The sequence below is a fragment of the Thermobia domestica genome, chromosome 15 (genome assembly GCF_964235325.1).
Source record: "Thermobia domestica chromosome 15, izTheDome1.hap1.1, whole genome shotgun sequence".
NCBI classification, from domain to species: domain Eukaryota; kingdom Metazoa; phylum Arthropoda; class Insecta; order Zygentoma; family Lepismatidae; genus Thermobia; species Thermobia domestica.
Genome location: NC_137468.1, coordinates 4569984 through 4586952, shown reverse-complemented (window position 1 = coordinate 4586952; position 16969 = coordinate 4569984). Strand labels below are relative to the sequence as shown.

The window sequence follows — 16969 nt, the reverse complement described above, 5'->3', positions numbered from 1 at the left end:
TAGTATAATTCAAGGACTTCCACTACAGTAGACACCTTGTGATATCTTGATTCGAACTTAGTACTCAGCACCTAACATAATGACTTTTTAATTTAACTCGCGCCCAAACGTATGGCACCCAAATGGCTTCGCGCCCAAACGTCCAGTGTCCAAACGGCGGGGCCCAAACGTCCGCGCCCAAACGTCACGTACCGCTATATATTAGGTATTTCTTTAGTTACCTACCCCTAACCGCACAGGGCTATCTTCGGTAGAATAAAAAATGCTACGTGAAATTCCAATGGCATATTAAGGATTATTATTATTATTATTATTATTATTATTATTATTATTATTATTATTATTATTATTATTATTATTATTAAATATGAATGTCTTTGGAGAGCCGAAATTATGTGACACGAATCATTACATGTAGAGCTTTAAGATGAGTGGTCATAGGAGAGGAAAAAACAGGATTCTTCTGTCCGACTCTAACGTAAAGATTATGTGCTGGAGGTAAGAAGCATCCTACAATTGGTTGCTTTTACGTAGAATATCAGTTACTTGAGTTCTCCTCCTTCAGGCTACTTACCTCATGTGGTAAATTCAAAACAATTTCAATTTAAAACAAATGCATTGTAAAACTTTTCCGTAATTAAATATATATATAAGGAAAATTAAATATTTAATAGGGAAATCTGTTATCAAAGTGTCCAAAAAAAAGTAGATAGAAGACTATCTAGTGATAAATATTGTGAATCTTTATAAAATTCTCCAAATTAGAATTAACATTTACTGGAAAACATTCGTTATGCACCAGTGAGCATGTAGTGTGAGCAGTGAGCACAGGGAAAATAATTACAAAACTGTTAGCAAACAAAAATTAGGGACACTAATGCAAGTGCGACAACATTTTTTTGTTTTTTTTTTGTTTTGGTATCGTCATGAGTTTTACACACATGTTACAATTTGATTCTTTCCCACACAAAAAATAAATAAAATAACCATAGTAAAAAAATAACCATTCCACTTCTATGGGGGATCGAACTAGAAGCAACCGGCGGCATACAGACTCGTTGATTTAACCGACTGAGCTATTTGTTTTCTCACGTGAGCAGTGGCGGCGGTTGGACGTTAAAAGTGAGGGGGCAAGACATGATCTTAATATTTGTATATAAATGTTAGTTTTCCTGGTTGTTTCTAACATTTTGTTTGACGAAAGGTTGTATAACTAATAAGATACTATATTTCCAGTTAAAATACCGTATATCGTATATAATAGTTTATTAAGTAAATTGAGAAGAACAACGCAAGTAGATACTAGCCCTTTGTACTCTTAAACAACGAAAGTGTAAGAAGAGATTTGATTCCTTGCTCATGAACATCTTAAAATTCTGTCTGGAAAATTGTGTGATCAGATTATTTAATAAATTTGCAAAACAAATAAATAGAAAGGATAATATTAATCATAGTAATGAATAATGATGCTTGTTTTGCAAAAGTTATATTGAAACTGAGGATTAATGAAAAACTTAATATTTAATTCCACACATGCTATTAAATGTATGTTATTACTCTTAGAAAATGAAAGACAGTAAATACTACAAGCATATGCTACGACATTTAAAGAAATATTTGCTTTTGCAACTTCTTGAAATATGTTCGTTGCCATTAGGTGCAGATTTCACTTTCTTGGAACACATCAAAACACAACAATACTTACAATCCACACTTCAGTTATACAAAATAAACTTAAAACCTAGAATTATGTTCAATTTACTAAATTTTATTGTATATACACTCGTACATCCTTAAACACAACACTTCACTCGTATATTACACTACAAAACAATGAAAAAGGTAGAAGTTGTTTCTTATCACGCTCTTTTTAATCGATATTCCTTACTTTAGAAAGAATAAAAGACATTTTAGGAACTGTCAATTTTTGTGCAATTAAAGAATAACTTGTGAAATAGGCCCTACTTTTTTGCATAATGTTCTTTCGATTAGCTTCAAAGCGGCTCACTAAAATATCGAGCCCTTGTAAGAAGAAATGAAAGTATGCTGAAATTGTGCTCCAATAGGTTATTTTTTGGGGTTATTTTCTGTGGCGATTAAAACGCAATTACTGTAGCTTTCTTTACTCCACGGGAAGACAACCAATACGTATTCACGCAACAGCAAATATTATATGGCAGCATTTTTTCCTATTAATCAGTAACACACACAAAATCGTTGCATTTCCAAATGAAACTATATACATTAATTGGTTACTTAAAAAAAGTGCGGGGGCAACTGCCCCCCTTTGCCCCCCCTAATCGCCGCCCATGCACGTGAGTGAACCTATTCTACGGTAAATACGAATTTTCATTACGATCGTGCTACCAATTCGTCCTTTTCCATAGGTAATTTCCACTTTTTGCTCTATCTATACGTTAATATTTAGTATTGATTCATATATTTGGAGTTTGCAGGTAATGCATGTAATAAGACATATTAGAAATATTTCGTTAAAATTTTCGTTTGCAGATTTAATCCACATTTCACTCAATCACATAGGTGTCACTGCTTCGTGTTGAACTGCAGAATACCCTCGGTTCTTGAAAATTTCCCACTTTAGCAGAGTTGGTAATTCTCGTAATTTCGGTCGATTTAATGTTTTTTGCTTCTAATTTCTTTATTTTAAGCTAATATCTAACACAAATATTAAAAACGGGTTTGTTATTAACCTGTCCTGCTGGGGAAACCTTCCGAAATTTCGAACATATAAAGAAAACTGAGATATTTTCAAAAAAAACTTCAAAATAAAGAGACGCGTCATTTATTTTGCTCATAGTAGTACATTGACAATATAATTAGTGAAATAAAAAGACGGAAGGTTTATTGACAATATAATAAATGGATAAAAAACAGAAGGTATATTGACAATATAATTAGTGAAATAAAAAGACGGAAGGTATATTGACAATATAATTAAAGAAACAAAAAAGGCATAATGTATATTGACAATATAATTAATGGAATAAAAACACGGAAGGAATATTGACAATATAATAAATGGAATAAAGAGACGAAGTAATATTGACAATATAATAAATGGAATAAGAAGACGGAAGGTATATTGGCAATATAATTAGCAGAATAAAAAGACAGACGGTATATTGACAGTATAATTAATGAAATAAAAAGAGGAAAGGAATATTGACAATATAATAAATGGAAATAAAAAGACGGAAGGAATATTGATAAAATATAATTAGTGGAATAAAAACACGGAATGAATATTGACAATTAGTGGAATAAAAGGGCAAAAGATATATTGACAATATAAATAATGGAATAAAAAGATTGAAGGAAGGGTGTCTTAATTACTTACATTTATATTGCCTGGATTAGTGTGTGTGTAATGCAACTGAACCTTGCCAATGAAACGTGTAAGTCTTCATTGTGTTTTCATAATTAAATATTGATAATTTTCTGGTATGACGTATCCGAACGGAAATATCTATTACTTGTAACTTATTATTACTGTGTATTTATCCGCAAGGCTTTAACAGGATAAATCAACATGCACTATAAAAAATAAGGCATTGAAGAAAGAGAAGTATAATACTTAAGTAATAGTGTAATTCTTCCGTTGGTGCGATATTTTCTTCCCTCCAAAAACACTACCTAGGACCAACGGAAGGCGTTCTTTTATTGTTAAGCTTGTATCAAATACAGTGGCTAGTCTGGCGACAAGGAAGAGAAAGAAAATACGCGTATAGTATGTGCCATGTTGTCGTTCTATTAGACAAATAATGCTAATTTTGTGTGTCATATACGACACTCGACATCCGAAGAGGTTTTAAGTGTTTCCTTTAATGAGATTTAATTAAAAGAAAACATATTCAAGCGATTTCTAACTTTATTTTAATCCAACTTAGTGTTTAGCATTACTAAGGCCGTAGATGGTGATTAGTTGTTAATACCTCTTCTTGTTGTTCTTCAGTTTCCGAAATAGCAATCTCCAAACCGAAGAAAGAGAAATTCAGGCCAAGAGTAGAGAGTGTCACCTTCAATATACCTGAAGATGATAAAGGTCCCTGTCTGAAACTACTCAAAAGGAACTGGAATATGCTTGTCTCTTTGGAAGTGAAACGATTCCACAGAAGGAAACGTACTAAGATAGCATTTTTCGCAGAGGTGAGGATACATTGCAAGTGCCACTGTTAAGAGTATGTGTGCCACTGTTAGAAATATTTGCGTCACTGTTAGCAGTATGTGTGTAATTGGTAGTAGTTCATGTGTCTCAGTTAGGAGTACGTGTGCCACTGTTACAAGCATTTGTTTCACTATTAGGAGTATTTATGTCACTGTTTGAAGTATGTATGTAACTGTTAGGAGTATCTGCGTCACTGTGAGAAGTATTTACATCAATGTTTGAAGTATGTGGGTCACAGTTAGGAGTACGTGTGATACTGTTAGGAGTATTTGCCTCACTGAAGTATGTGTGACACTGTTACGGGTATTTGTATCACTGTTAGGAGTATTCATGCCAATGTTTAAGGTATGTGTATCATGTTAGGAGTATATGTATCAGTTTAAAGTATGTGTGTCACTCTTAGGAATATTTTTGTTACTGTTAGGAATATTTATGTCACTGTTAGGAGTACGTGTGATACTGTTAGTAGTATTTGTGTCACTGTTAAGAGTATTTATGTCACTGTTTAAAGTATGTGTGTCGCTGATAGGAGTATTTGTATCAGTTTGACGTATGTGTGTCAGTCTTACGAGTATTTTTATCACTGTTTAAAGTATGTATGCCACTGTTAGGAGTATGTGTGACACTGTTACCAGTATTTGTGTCACTGTTAGGAGTATTTATGTCATTGTTTAAAGTAGGTGTGACACTGTTAGGAGTATTTGTTTCAGTTTGAAGTATGTGTGTCACTCTTAGGAGTATTTATGTCACTGCTAGGAGTATCTGTGACACTGTTAGGAGTATATGTGTCACTCTTAGGAGTATTTAGGTCACTGTATAAAGGATGTATGTCACTGTTAGGAGTATTTTTATCAGCTTGAAGTAGGTGTGTCACTCTTAGTGACAATACCAAAAATGACAAGAGATATCGAGCAGGGGTTTCCGACATCGATTTAGTGTCCTAAAAATAGGTTCCATCTCCTCCGTCAATCTTCTACATAAATCGGAAGTGATAGAGACCGATCAATTACGGGCCATAAATCAAAACTATAATAGCTAGCGACAATCGGTTTTAAGGAATTGATTTAACTTCTCTAGAAAACATACAATCTCCATTCCTACCTCTCTATTGAAAACCAGAACTGCAAGAAATTTACTACTATTTCCAGTTTCAATATTGATTTTCATAGAACAGAAACGATACAATATATCGAAAAGCAGTTCTCGGTCATTTTCTTCTTACGCATATATTAACTATTTTGCAGTTCGCTATACATCACAACAGGTAAATCCTCTATGTAAACGTTTGTCACTTGATGCGACAAATAAGTCAGTTGATGCGAGTTTACTTTACACTATACAGTTCAAAAGATGAACACTTCCCTCACTTCAAAGCAACAAAGACAGATTTTCTAAAACTTTCGTACGTCGTTAGCTCCAATAGGCCTCTACACGTAAATATTCACGGAGATATTTATGTAGAATCAATGAAATCTTAAGATCTATGAAGAGAGAGAAAACAGACTTTGCTCTTACTTGCTGTCAATCTGAATTCCATCGGTTTCTTTATCTCCGGAGACAACCCAAAGTTCACGCACGTGACCTAGCGGGGGGCAGAAAATGAAAAAAACCTACCTGGTTAGCCTCCTATCTGCTGTTCTGCGTTGTTGGAAAATGTAGGGCCATATATTAAACAGTTTTTAAATAAAAGAAAATTAATTTTTAATTTGCGCGCTCTAATATTACTCTAGCAAGAAAAAGTAAAAGTGAACATGCAATATTAATATTAACAAACATTTGGACGAATTTTGAAATGTATAAAGTAAATAGTTTTCATTATATTTTAGAAAGAAATATGCCATGTTATTATATAGGGGAATCCCAACGCACTCCGAGTGTTGGACATAGGCTTGAAAATTCTCCAGGAAAAACGGTCCAATAAATGTCCTTGTACAGTATATTTACAAAGTTAGGCTCGAAAAATCCCGAGAAATGTGGTTGTATAGTCAAAAATTTAAGGCTCGAGCCCGGCCCGGGTTCGAAGTGACATACAGTATGCTTTGTAGACCCGAGTCCGGCCCGTGCTCATGCAGACCTCTATAGCCTGCAGGCAAATAAAAGTAGCCCAAAAAGTAACGTGTCGCCCATTTTGAAATTTTGATAGCGAGAACACATAACAAAGTCGCCCAATCCGCCACTTAAAGCTTAATCTGGTAGCACTGGTACTGATGCAAGACGGGAAAATATTATCAGTGTTCACAGTACATAAAGTGTGAATATAATATGAAGAGGAATTACATTCTTTATATTCTTAGAAGATATTCTGAATACTGATGATCAGTGGCGTATTTAGGATTTTGTTTCGTGGGGGCTATGCACAACACATGAAAAAGTACTTATATTGTTATTTTTGGGTACCGACAAGTTTTAATGAAGTTGTGCATATAACAAATTTATTTCGAGGGGGGCTTGAGTCTGATAGCCACCCCGCCTAAATACGCCACTGCTGATGAAAATTGAAAAGGGACTCCTCGGAAAGCAAGGCACCCACTTACACGTTTTAGCAGCGCTGTTTATGACATTGATAAAGTTACCACAGAATAACGAAACCATTGAAACAGTTTTACCTTTTCTCCCAGATAAGACAGCAAAACCTTTCTATCTCTAAAGAGACCCATAGACGATCCACGGTTTGTGCAAACATCATGTTTGTGCAAACACTGTGTTTGCGCAAACATTCGGCCATACACGGTTCAACTGTTTGCACAAACTTCAGTTCAATTTTGAGTTTGATTGCGTAAACATGTCCACTGAAGCAGCTCGTTTAGCGATAGTAATTGCTTGTGCTTTGAAAGCGGAAAGACATGCGAAACCAAAACGGAAGAAGAGGGTGTGGATGAAAAAGTGGTTCAAGAAACGGTCTAAGTTTAGTCATTAAAATTTACGTAGGTAATATCCGAACTTGAGATAAGTTCGACTGTGGAGTATATAAATTATTTACGAATGGATTCAACTACATGTGGTGAAATACTGGAAAATTTATTTTATTCCTCACTTACTCTCTATCCGCCTTCTAATGTATTTTCTTCATTTTATCAACCAATTTCTCATAAGCCGCATTTTTCAGATTCTTGTTTTTATAATCTTCACTCTATGCCTTCCACAGTTCAGGTAAATTTCGATAAAGTTCAATAAATTACCTCCAGAATTCTTGATTCCTATTCATTGACGCCATTGCGCAAGAAATAAGCGTTTGTACACTACGCCTCTTACTCGGAAATAAAGCTCATGTTTGCACAAACATGTCCATACACGATCCACGTGTTTGCGAAAACATCATGTTCGTGTAAACAATTTTTGAACGAGTTCGATGTGTAAAAAGTTTGCACAAACGTTTGCGCAAACAGTTCATATAGCACCATACAGGGTCAAATTGTTTGCACAAACCGTGGACCGTGTATGGACTCTATAAGTATTCAATATGTATCCTATAGCTACCAATAATAAATGGCTATCATTGTATTTTTCTTTTCAGTTTGCAGTACCTCCCCTTCTCATTGCTGCAAGTTTTTTAATGATGTCCATTGTACCTATACATAATATTTATCCCGAAGTTACGTTAAATCCTTGGATGTTTGCCGAGTCTAATGAAATATTCTTTGGTAATGTCCATGTGAAGCACGACGCTTCTAGGCTGTACGAAAAACATTTTTTAAATCCACCAGGATTTGGAACTAAGTGCATCAAAACTCCCAGGTGGGTAACGATCACAGTTTTGGTTATATTAATCTAGTCCAATAGCGCGCTACCGACGTTATATGCATAAAAATATATTTAAAAAAAGATCAAGATAATATCTCCTAAGCAGGCCCGTATCCACTGGGGGCTAGGGTGGGCCGGGCCCTCCCTAAATTTTCACTGCCCCCTAAACTTTTCACGGTAGGCTTGCAAATGAACTTTAATATGATGTATTATAATATGGTTGGGTCGACCCCCCTAACTTCTACCGGCCCCCCCTACATTTCTGGGCTGGCTACGGGGCTGCTCCTAAGGAATCGGTTTTTATAACTAACTCTATGGCCTATGGAACACGGATTTTCAATGCCGCGTTCACAAAAACTCTTCATTTACTTCTCTCCTTAGCCAACTGGATTCAGTTTCTACTTTGTATTCCTATTAGGGATGGGTAAAACGGGTTTCATAAAAACCGGAAACCGCTTTCTAGAAAAACCGAAACCCGAAAAACCGACGTTTCGGTTTTCTCCAAAACCGGTTCGTTTTTCACACAAACCGGTTTCAGTTTCCTTCAAAACCGGTTCGGTTTTCGCCGAAACTGGTTTCGGTGAAAAATTTTGGAAAACACAAAACTATTTCTGTGGAAACGGATTCGGTTTCCGGAGAACAACGGAACACTATTCTGGTCAGAAATAGAACAAATTAAAAAAACGTAACCGGTTTTGACGAAAATGGAAACCGGGACCCGGTGAAAAACCTAACCGGTTCTGGAGAAAAGCGAACCAGTTTTGTAGAAAACCAAAACCAGTTTTGGAAAGAACCGAAACCGGTTTCGGTGAAAAACTGAACCGGTTTTTCTGAAAATTTTCAAAAAACCTGTTTCGGTTTTCTAAAAACCGAAAACCGGTTTTTGTACCCACCACTAACTCCTATTTATGTAAGATTCATCTCTGCAAGAAAATCTTGAAAAGCGTGAGAACATAAGAGCGGAAAAATGAGAGCTTATCTGTATCTGTAGAGACAGGGACAAAAGTACTCCCGGAAGACGCTAGAAAGTTCAATGGCAGAGGAGGAGAGGATTTATATAATAAAGCAGTTAATCTTGATGATCGAAAGAAATGTCAAGACATTTTTTTTTCATCGTACGATATACTGCTTATTCGTAAAATAACACAAATATTTTAAAAACAATTGTATTGTTATTTACGTGTTCAATTTGTCTTCGTATTTTAGAAAAATTTTTCCTTTCTTTATTTAGTGATAAAGCAGATTAGAAATTTTATACTTGAATTTTATGGTACGTAATGTTTTAAAATGCCTCAATGTTATTTACAGGTAGAAAGATCAATTAGCTCAGGGCGCAAAATTTCAAAGTCAGACGCACTCGCTAATCTAAAAATGATGGTCACCAATATCTCTCACGTACAAATTATGAGAGCCCCCCGGCCCCCCACACACGGCCATAGGTTTAACAAAGAATGAGATTACATCAGGGCACGAAATTTCAAAACTAGACAATCAGATTCAGGATAATCAATCATTTGGTGTGAGCTGGGATCGAACCAGGGACCCCATGCACCAGAGGTGAACGCTCTGCCACTGAGTCACCGCTGCCTTTGAGTTGGACAATTCATTTACATCTTAAAAAATATCTTACCTTAAGACTTAACGTTTGTGCAACGCTCTCTCTCTCTCTGCTTTGAAGTACGAGTTGCAGTTTCCGGTACAAAGTCCTTAAATGAAGGGCTATTGGTGGAAATTGTTAGTAAATTATCCAGTGTGTCAGTCCTGTGAGTTTAGGCAGAAACCATTTCTACTGAACACTGGTCGCCAGCTCTAAAATGCCAGTCGCGAATGGCGACCGGAAATTTTGCGCCCTGATATCGTTCAAAATCTTTAAATTCATTTTTGTTTGATACTTCTGTTATTATCTTTCCACAGAAAATGTACTTCTAATTTTGATCTAACTAAGTTAAAGCAAAATGTGAAGGCAGAGAAGTTAAAAAAATGTTCCTGTAAGAGTGGCTTCTTAGTATGCCCTGGACGATACCCTATGCCTCCACATACCATGGTAAGCAACTTTCTTAATTCATAATTTAAAAGTTTGGCTAGCAATCGTTTTCAGTAAGTTCTCCACACTTTTATACAGCAAGAGAAAGCAAGATAAAAAAAAAAGAAGCTTATTACATAGAAGTCCAAAAATGCGTTCATTCCGAGTTATGAACGGAAAAAAGTGCAGAAAATTCAACTTTGAGCATTAATTTCACAAAGACTAATAGTGTGAAAAGGAGCAGTATGGTGAATTTCAGAGGAAACCGTACTTGTAGCCTCGAAAAATGCCACATTCAAGATGTTCGGGAAATTACGCAAGATTTTATTAAACCTTGCTCCATTCAATTCACAATTATCTATGAAACCTTGACTTAATTTGAGAAATTCTGCATCTACTTTCCCCACACTCTTGAACTTGGTATTTCCTGACAATGCAAATGTGGTTTAACTTTATTAGTTTTTAATGTTGTCTTTACATTTTCTCTAATCCTATTATATTTATTCACCTTTTCCTTAATCGCAATATTCTCGAACTTTTCTTTTGCTCGAATCGTATATTAATTATCTTTGCGTCGTTGCCATTTATTACAACTATATCTGGTTTAAAATTTTCATTGTCGCAAGAAATTACTCTGAGAAAAAATATCGTATGTGGCGTATGTAAAAACACACGTTACAGGTATAAATCCTTAACGTACAGCAAACGTATAACTGAAAACAAAGTTTTATAATATTTCCCGTATTAGTGTTCCATCTGTACATACTTTCTATATGAAACAATATAGCCGGTCAGGATCTCACATACAAATGGACGTATATAACATATAGCAGCAATTCGAAATGGTTTTTCGTCTTTCAACGTCTTTGTCTTTCAATTCATGTGGAACCCAATGTGACATCTTTTGAATCATTCCCATGGCTTTGAAGCGTTTGGAGACTGTTGTTTGATCAACGCCTAATGCTGCTGCAAGTTGTTCCTGCGTTTGACACGAATCCTGCTCGAGCAATGCTGTCAATTCTTCGTCTTGAATTTTTTTTGGCTGTCCAGCTCGCTCTTGGTCTGCCAAGCCGAAATCACCACTTCTAAACCGTGCAAACCACTTCTGACACGTTCGCTCAGCTAGAGCATGGTCACCATACACTTCCACCAAAATACGATGACTTTCAGTCGCACTTTTCTGCATGTTAAAGTAATGCAGCAAGACACCCCGCAAAAACACTTTATCAGGCACAAATTGCGCCATGTTCACTTAACTACAAACTGGTGTTGTTGACGCTTTAATCCACTGCCCTATACTACGAACGATACGCGATGACAGGGGTTTGCAACACATGTGTGGATACACGGAACTGTGGGACGCTCCGTTCGTTGCGCCATCTCTTGTCCACCTGCACGAATTAATTCCTAGACCAAATAGGAAGATTACAATTTTCGTGATGAGACATTATCTAAGATACTGAAAGGTGTTTCATCACTGCTTATTAAAGTACAGAGGAGTCAGAAGAAAATTTTCTGGGGGGGGGGGTCTCCATGGTTGGTATATTACATCTGGTATTTCTGGTATTTAATATACGTGGTTCGCTATATTACGTATACATTTTCGTGAGCTAGTGAGGCCCGGACCCCACTCTGACCTCCCCATCGGGCGCCCATGTTAAATTATCAAACCTTGAGCACACTAGCAGACAAAATGATTTGAAAAGGACGCTGCCTGGACTTATAAGCTGATGTACTGTTCCAGCAGCATTCACTTAATCTGTCGAAGAAAAGCTTGGAAAGATCAGTGACGATTACTGGATATCTATTTAAAAAAAATTACACGAACAGCTGTTTTATTTATTTATTTATTTATTTATTTAACAATCACCAGATATAGCTCAGAGGACATTTTACACTGGATATTCAACAACAACAATAACAATGGAAAGGAATTGGGAAGATATCGGCCAGGGCCTGTTTAGTAGGTACCATACCGGTATTTGCCTGGTAGGACTGACGGAAACCCTGGAAAACCTCAGTCAGGATGGTCGGCAGCGGGATTCGAACCCACGACCTCCCAAATGCAAAGCGAATGCTCTACCACTTGAGCTACTTCGCTCGGTTCAGAGAAATTTAAACTTTGGACCGTGCACACACATGTAAATTCCTTTAAATAATAATAATAATAATAATAATAATAATAATAATAATAATAATAATAATAATAATAATAATAATAATAATAATAATAAATCGGTCAAGAAGATCCAAGGAAGGGTTTTTCTTCATTCGCACCAGCCAAATTTCGGAATGGTACCTAACTTATAGGGCCTAAGTAGTCTCCTTTCCAATGCCTTTAACGAAGGACGTTTCCCTCTGACATCTTCGTCATCAAGCTGGAGACATGCCATCACAACCCTTATAATGTGAAATAAATAAATAAGGAAATACCTTTATGTCTTTCTCTGAAGTAGTAGCTGACAAATTAACATGTTCCTTGGATTTTTCTTCGCTATTCCACGATGTCTTTGCTTTTATATTCTTATCAACGAAATTTACACAGCTGTTGTCTCTTTTCCTTTTTAACCAATTTTCTAACACCTTCTTGGACATCTTACAAACTGCGAATCGTCAACCCACAAAGAAAGTTTAAACACTACTACGCTAATATTTTCGAAGAGACGGCTGCATTGAGATGAGCAAAGATTGCTGTGATATGCTCATACACTACAAGTCTTTCCTGACTTTTGTTTTCTACTGTCTCCTGTTAACAAATTTTCTTCAAATACTTTTTATCTGAACGGGAACAAAACAAAGAAAACTGTTCATTTTTACCCTCTCCCTTTGTTTGCCCAGTACGTTGCGGAAAAACTACTACTAGTAGCTCCTTGAGTACTTATCGAAATCAATCACCGCTTTCTTTAGTGTTAATTGCGGCTACAAATGAGCAGTACTAATCCGAGGTTCACTGTTGTAGAAAATGGTATTGTAGACCAATGATAGGTCACATGTTTTGTTACTTTTGTGGAGGTCAGCGATTTCTTGGCTCATATACATGCATGTAATATCTTCTTAAGTGGCCTTGAACTAAAGTAAAGACCACATTTTTTTGGAACTACCTTTTGCGGTTAGAAAATAACTGGCAAGAGCGCCGATCCTTGGGGGGAATGCCCCCAAAGCTCATGTGGACCCCCTATTGTATTTATAAATATACAATATTTGGCATAATTTGAATGCAATTTGTCTTAGAATCCTCATATATATACCTTCTACATCTGAATGCCCCCCCCCCTAAATTTACAGAGAAATCGGCGCCCTTGGGAACTAGTTCTATTCCGTATTGTCTAGCTCAAATTGTATCCAATCGGCAGATTTCGAATTTGTATCAAAGAGGCCGTAAAAACTTGTGGCCACTGCTATGTTAAAACAGAACAACTTCAATGTTAGTATATGAATATAGGCCGTGTTACTCACCCTCCTCACAATTCTACTGATCTTTAGAAACAAAGGAGTTTCTATTAGTTTCCAAGAAAAACATTTGGTAAAATCGTGGCTTGATTTTATTATAATACCATACGTCAACTTTCAGAAGGTAGGGACAACGCATGTGACATCTTGGGGAAAAACTACTACAAGTTCAGAGTGCTCTTCTTTATTATAGAAGAGCTCCCTCGTGGCTAAGCGGTTAGCGTACGCGCCTTCGGCGTGGGAGACCCGGGTTCAATTCCCGGCGGGAGCTCATGTGGTTCGGATTCCACGTTAATCAGTAGGTCCACGTCTCATATAGCCTTGCTGCTGAACGGGACGCTAAACTAAAATCAACTCAACTCCATTATAGAAAGAATTGACAGAAAACTGGATTCTCCCAACCCGAAAACGAAAACATTTTAAAAGAATTTAGATTCATTTGCGACAACAGCCTGACGACCAGCTGTTTAGTCAGATTTTTCTGTTTTGAAATACAGTAAATGAGAAACAGTTGTTGTTTGTCCCAATGAAGTGAGTATACTATGAATCGAATATACCCGCGTACTATCCTAAATTTTAGGTGGCTATACGATAGTTTCCAATAATTAGAGGTGGGTATACGCCGTGTACCCTCCATTACATCCCTGCCCTGTATATAGATGTAGATATAAGCATACTTAGTTAGATAGATAGATATCACTTTAGTTACAAAAACTGTGTGAAGATTACATAAAAATCATAAGCACAAGTCCTGAAGAAAAGTGCCTGCGGGAAGCATTTGAAATGGACATTATAAATATGAGTTGTCTATTACCTTGTATAAATATTTTAATTCACATAATACACCAATCATTGTCACGGATTACAAAAAATCATTGTGCGACAACTTATTTCTAATGACCTTTTTTCTGTCTGAGTTATTGATATTATCGATCATTTATTTTCCTTTAAAAATGTTATTTCAGGGCCCAACACGTGATATATTGGTGAACCTGACAGGAAGAAATGTGAGTGATCACTTGATCAGGATACACGACATATTTGTACGGAACAGGTACAGTATTAGTAATTAGTACTGGTTCAGTATTAACACCTCATCGATCTATTTATCATATGACCTTCCAGTCTAATCAATATATTTATGATCTTTATGTCTGATAAATGTACTTGTCACCTGTCTGGTCAATATATTTAGGATCTTTCTATTTTACCAATATGTTTACGATTTTTTTTACCTCATCAATAAAGGACGCCGCACAATCCTTATGGAAATTGGATTTCGGTGGAATTGCTTGAAACTGTGATATGTTTTAGATATTGTGTTCTTGAGCAAAAGTCTCAATGGGCACAATCACCAATCTCTAACCGTTTGGTCACTAAAGAGCCGATTTTTTGAAAACAGCCGAGTACAACGATGTTCTGGATTTCTGTGAAAATGAATGAAACTGTGACATGTTGCAGGTCTCCTTAATTTAAGAAAAAGTCTTAATTGGCACAACCATCAATTGTTGAACGTTTGGCCACTACAGGTCCAGATTTTTGAAAACAGCCCCGTATAACGATATTTTGGATTTCGTTTGGAAAATGGATGAAACTGTGATATGTTGTAGATGTCGTGATCTTGAGGAAAAGTGCTAATTTGTGGCTACAAAGCAACAGTAGATCAGTTGGTAGGGAATTGTTCGCATTCGGGAGGTTCGGCCAGGGCTGGTCATCCTGTCTAGGGTTTTTCACGATTTTCTTTGTCTCCCAAGATAACATTAGGATGTTATCCGTGTTTAAATGGTGTTGACCGCTACTCTCCATTCCTTTCCGGGTTGTTGGATAGGATAAGAATACCTAAACCTTTACAGGTTTCATACTGTTTCACCAGAATCCCAGAATACCGTTAATTCTTCTGTTTTTAAAGAACTGGCCAAGTAGTGCCCAAATGGTCAGTAATAGGTGGTTGTGCCTACTGAGACTTCTTCTCAGTATCACAATATCTACAACATATCACGGTTTCAGGCAATTCCACCAAAATCCAATTTCCATTAGGATTGGACGAGGTCCTTTAGGTGAAATTGATATTTACCTTCTCAATATTTCTCCGAAGCCTACCTCTGTAATAGTACCCATAATGTCAATAAAATAATAAGAATAAGCTATAAAATTTTGTTTGTAAAATTTGGATTCAGGCTTTTTAGTATATTTTTCGTGCATTTGCGCATATTTATTATTTTTAACTATCCTAATTATTCAAAAGTAAATGTGTTTCATGTTGTAAAGGCACGTGAAGAAATATCTGATTCATAACTTTTTGTTTATATGTTCTAAATATTGATCACTTGGAAATTTGTCTTTCCAGTCTGCATGGCTATCATCCGTATCTACAAGACGCATGTAAAAATGTAGTTTGGTTATTGCATAGAAGAAAATAGAAAGAAAAAAATATTATGGATTTTATACAAGCACATATTGTGGCAATTTATAGCTACTATGAAGCTTCAAGCATTTTTGGTAGAGTACCACTATCTTCGGTAGACCTCTATCCAGAAACCCACCGCATAAAACTTCAGCCAACCAAGAACTGATGTCTTGAGAACTTCACCAGTTGAAAGTTACGAAGCAAAGCACCTTTTAAGCTGAAGAACAAAACAACAAATAAAAGGCAAATCACTAGGGGGAAAGTCAGGACTGTATGCGGAATGAATAAAAAGTTCCCATTGGGATTTTTGGATTCTCTCAACATCATGAGGGGGCGTTGCCATGAATCACAAGAATTTCAAACGGTATCATTTCTCTTTGCCGCTTTTGGGTAGCTCGTCATAAATAAGTCAGTGTTCGTCAATACATACCTGCTGTGATATCAGCCAGCGTTGAGAAATCACATTACAGACCTTATCTCTCATTTGGCGGGATTTTCCATGATGCAATCAATTCACCTTACTGCTACTAGCAAGACTACACAGCTGCACACTGATAAGAATACCTCTTGTGAAGAGACAGAATACTAAACCCTGATAATTATACAATACTTCCATTGAAGATACAGAATACTAAAGTATACTCAACTGTACGCGTATCTTCGTGAGTGTTACCATTGTTCATGTTAAACTAAAATGTCCTTTTCCGACATGCGTCTTAAAATATATGAGAATACGGTACAAAAAATGGAAATAAGTAATCACACGAACTGGAAAAGTAATAAGATTAGTTATAGTTATAAAATAAAGAATTAGTTATAAAATAAAGTATTAATTAATTGATTGCATTTAATTTTCAGATTAGCGTCCTTTTTTCTTTTTTCTTTTCTTTTCTTTTCTTTTTTTTTTTTTTTTTTTTAGCAGCGACGCTATATGGGTTGTTAACCTATAGCTTAATGTGGATTTTCAACCACATTTCATATAGCTTCGGGAATTGAACTCGGGTTTCCCACGCCAAAGACGCATAGTCTAACCTCTTACCCACGAGGGAGCTCCAGAATTGAATTGAATCTACCCTATACACGCAAGCAGGAGTACTCACTCTGAGCACTTGAATCAAATGTACGGTAGGGGGGAGGAATAATTTTTATTATGACTGAAGTA

The 16969-nt window shown here is 36.2% G+C and overlaps 1 protein-coding gene across 1 annotated transcript in view; it reads left to right on the top strand.

Moving 5' to 3' along the window:
* The window catches only part of LOC145672005 (phospholipid-transporting ATPase ABCA1-like), a 378961-nt gene that overhangs the window by 277853 nt on the left and 84139 nt on the right, over positions 1 to 16969 (top strand). The window contains exons 24-27 of the mRNA XM_081741187.1: positions 3974 to 4167; positions 7701 to 7921; positions 9842 to 9971; positions 14366 to 14454. Of these exons, the coding sequence (XP_081597313.1) occupies positions 3974 to 4167; positions 7701 to 7921; positions 9842 to 9971; positions 14366 to 14454 (634 nt within the window). The remainder of the gene's footprint in view (positions 1 to 3973; positions 4168 to 7700; positions 7922 to 9841; positions 9972 to 14365; positions 14455 to 16969) is intronic.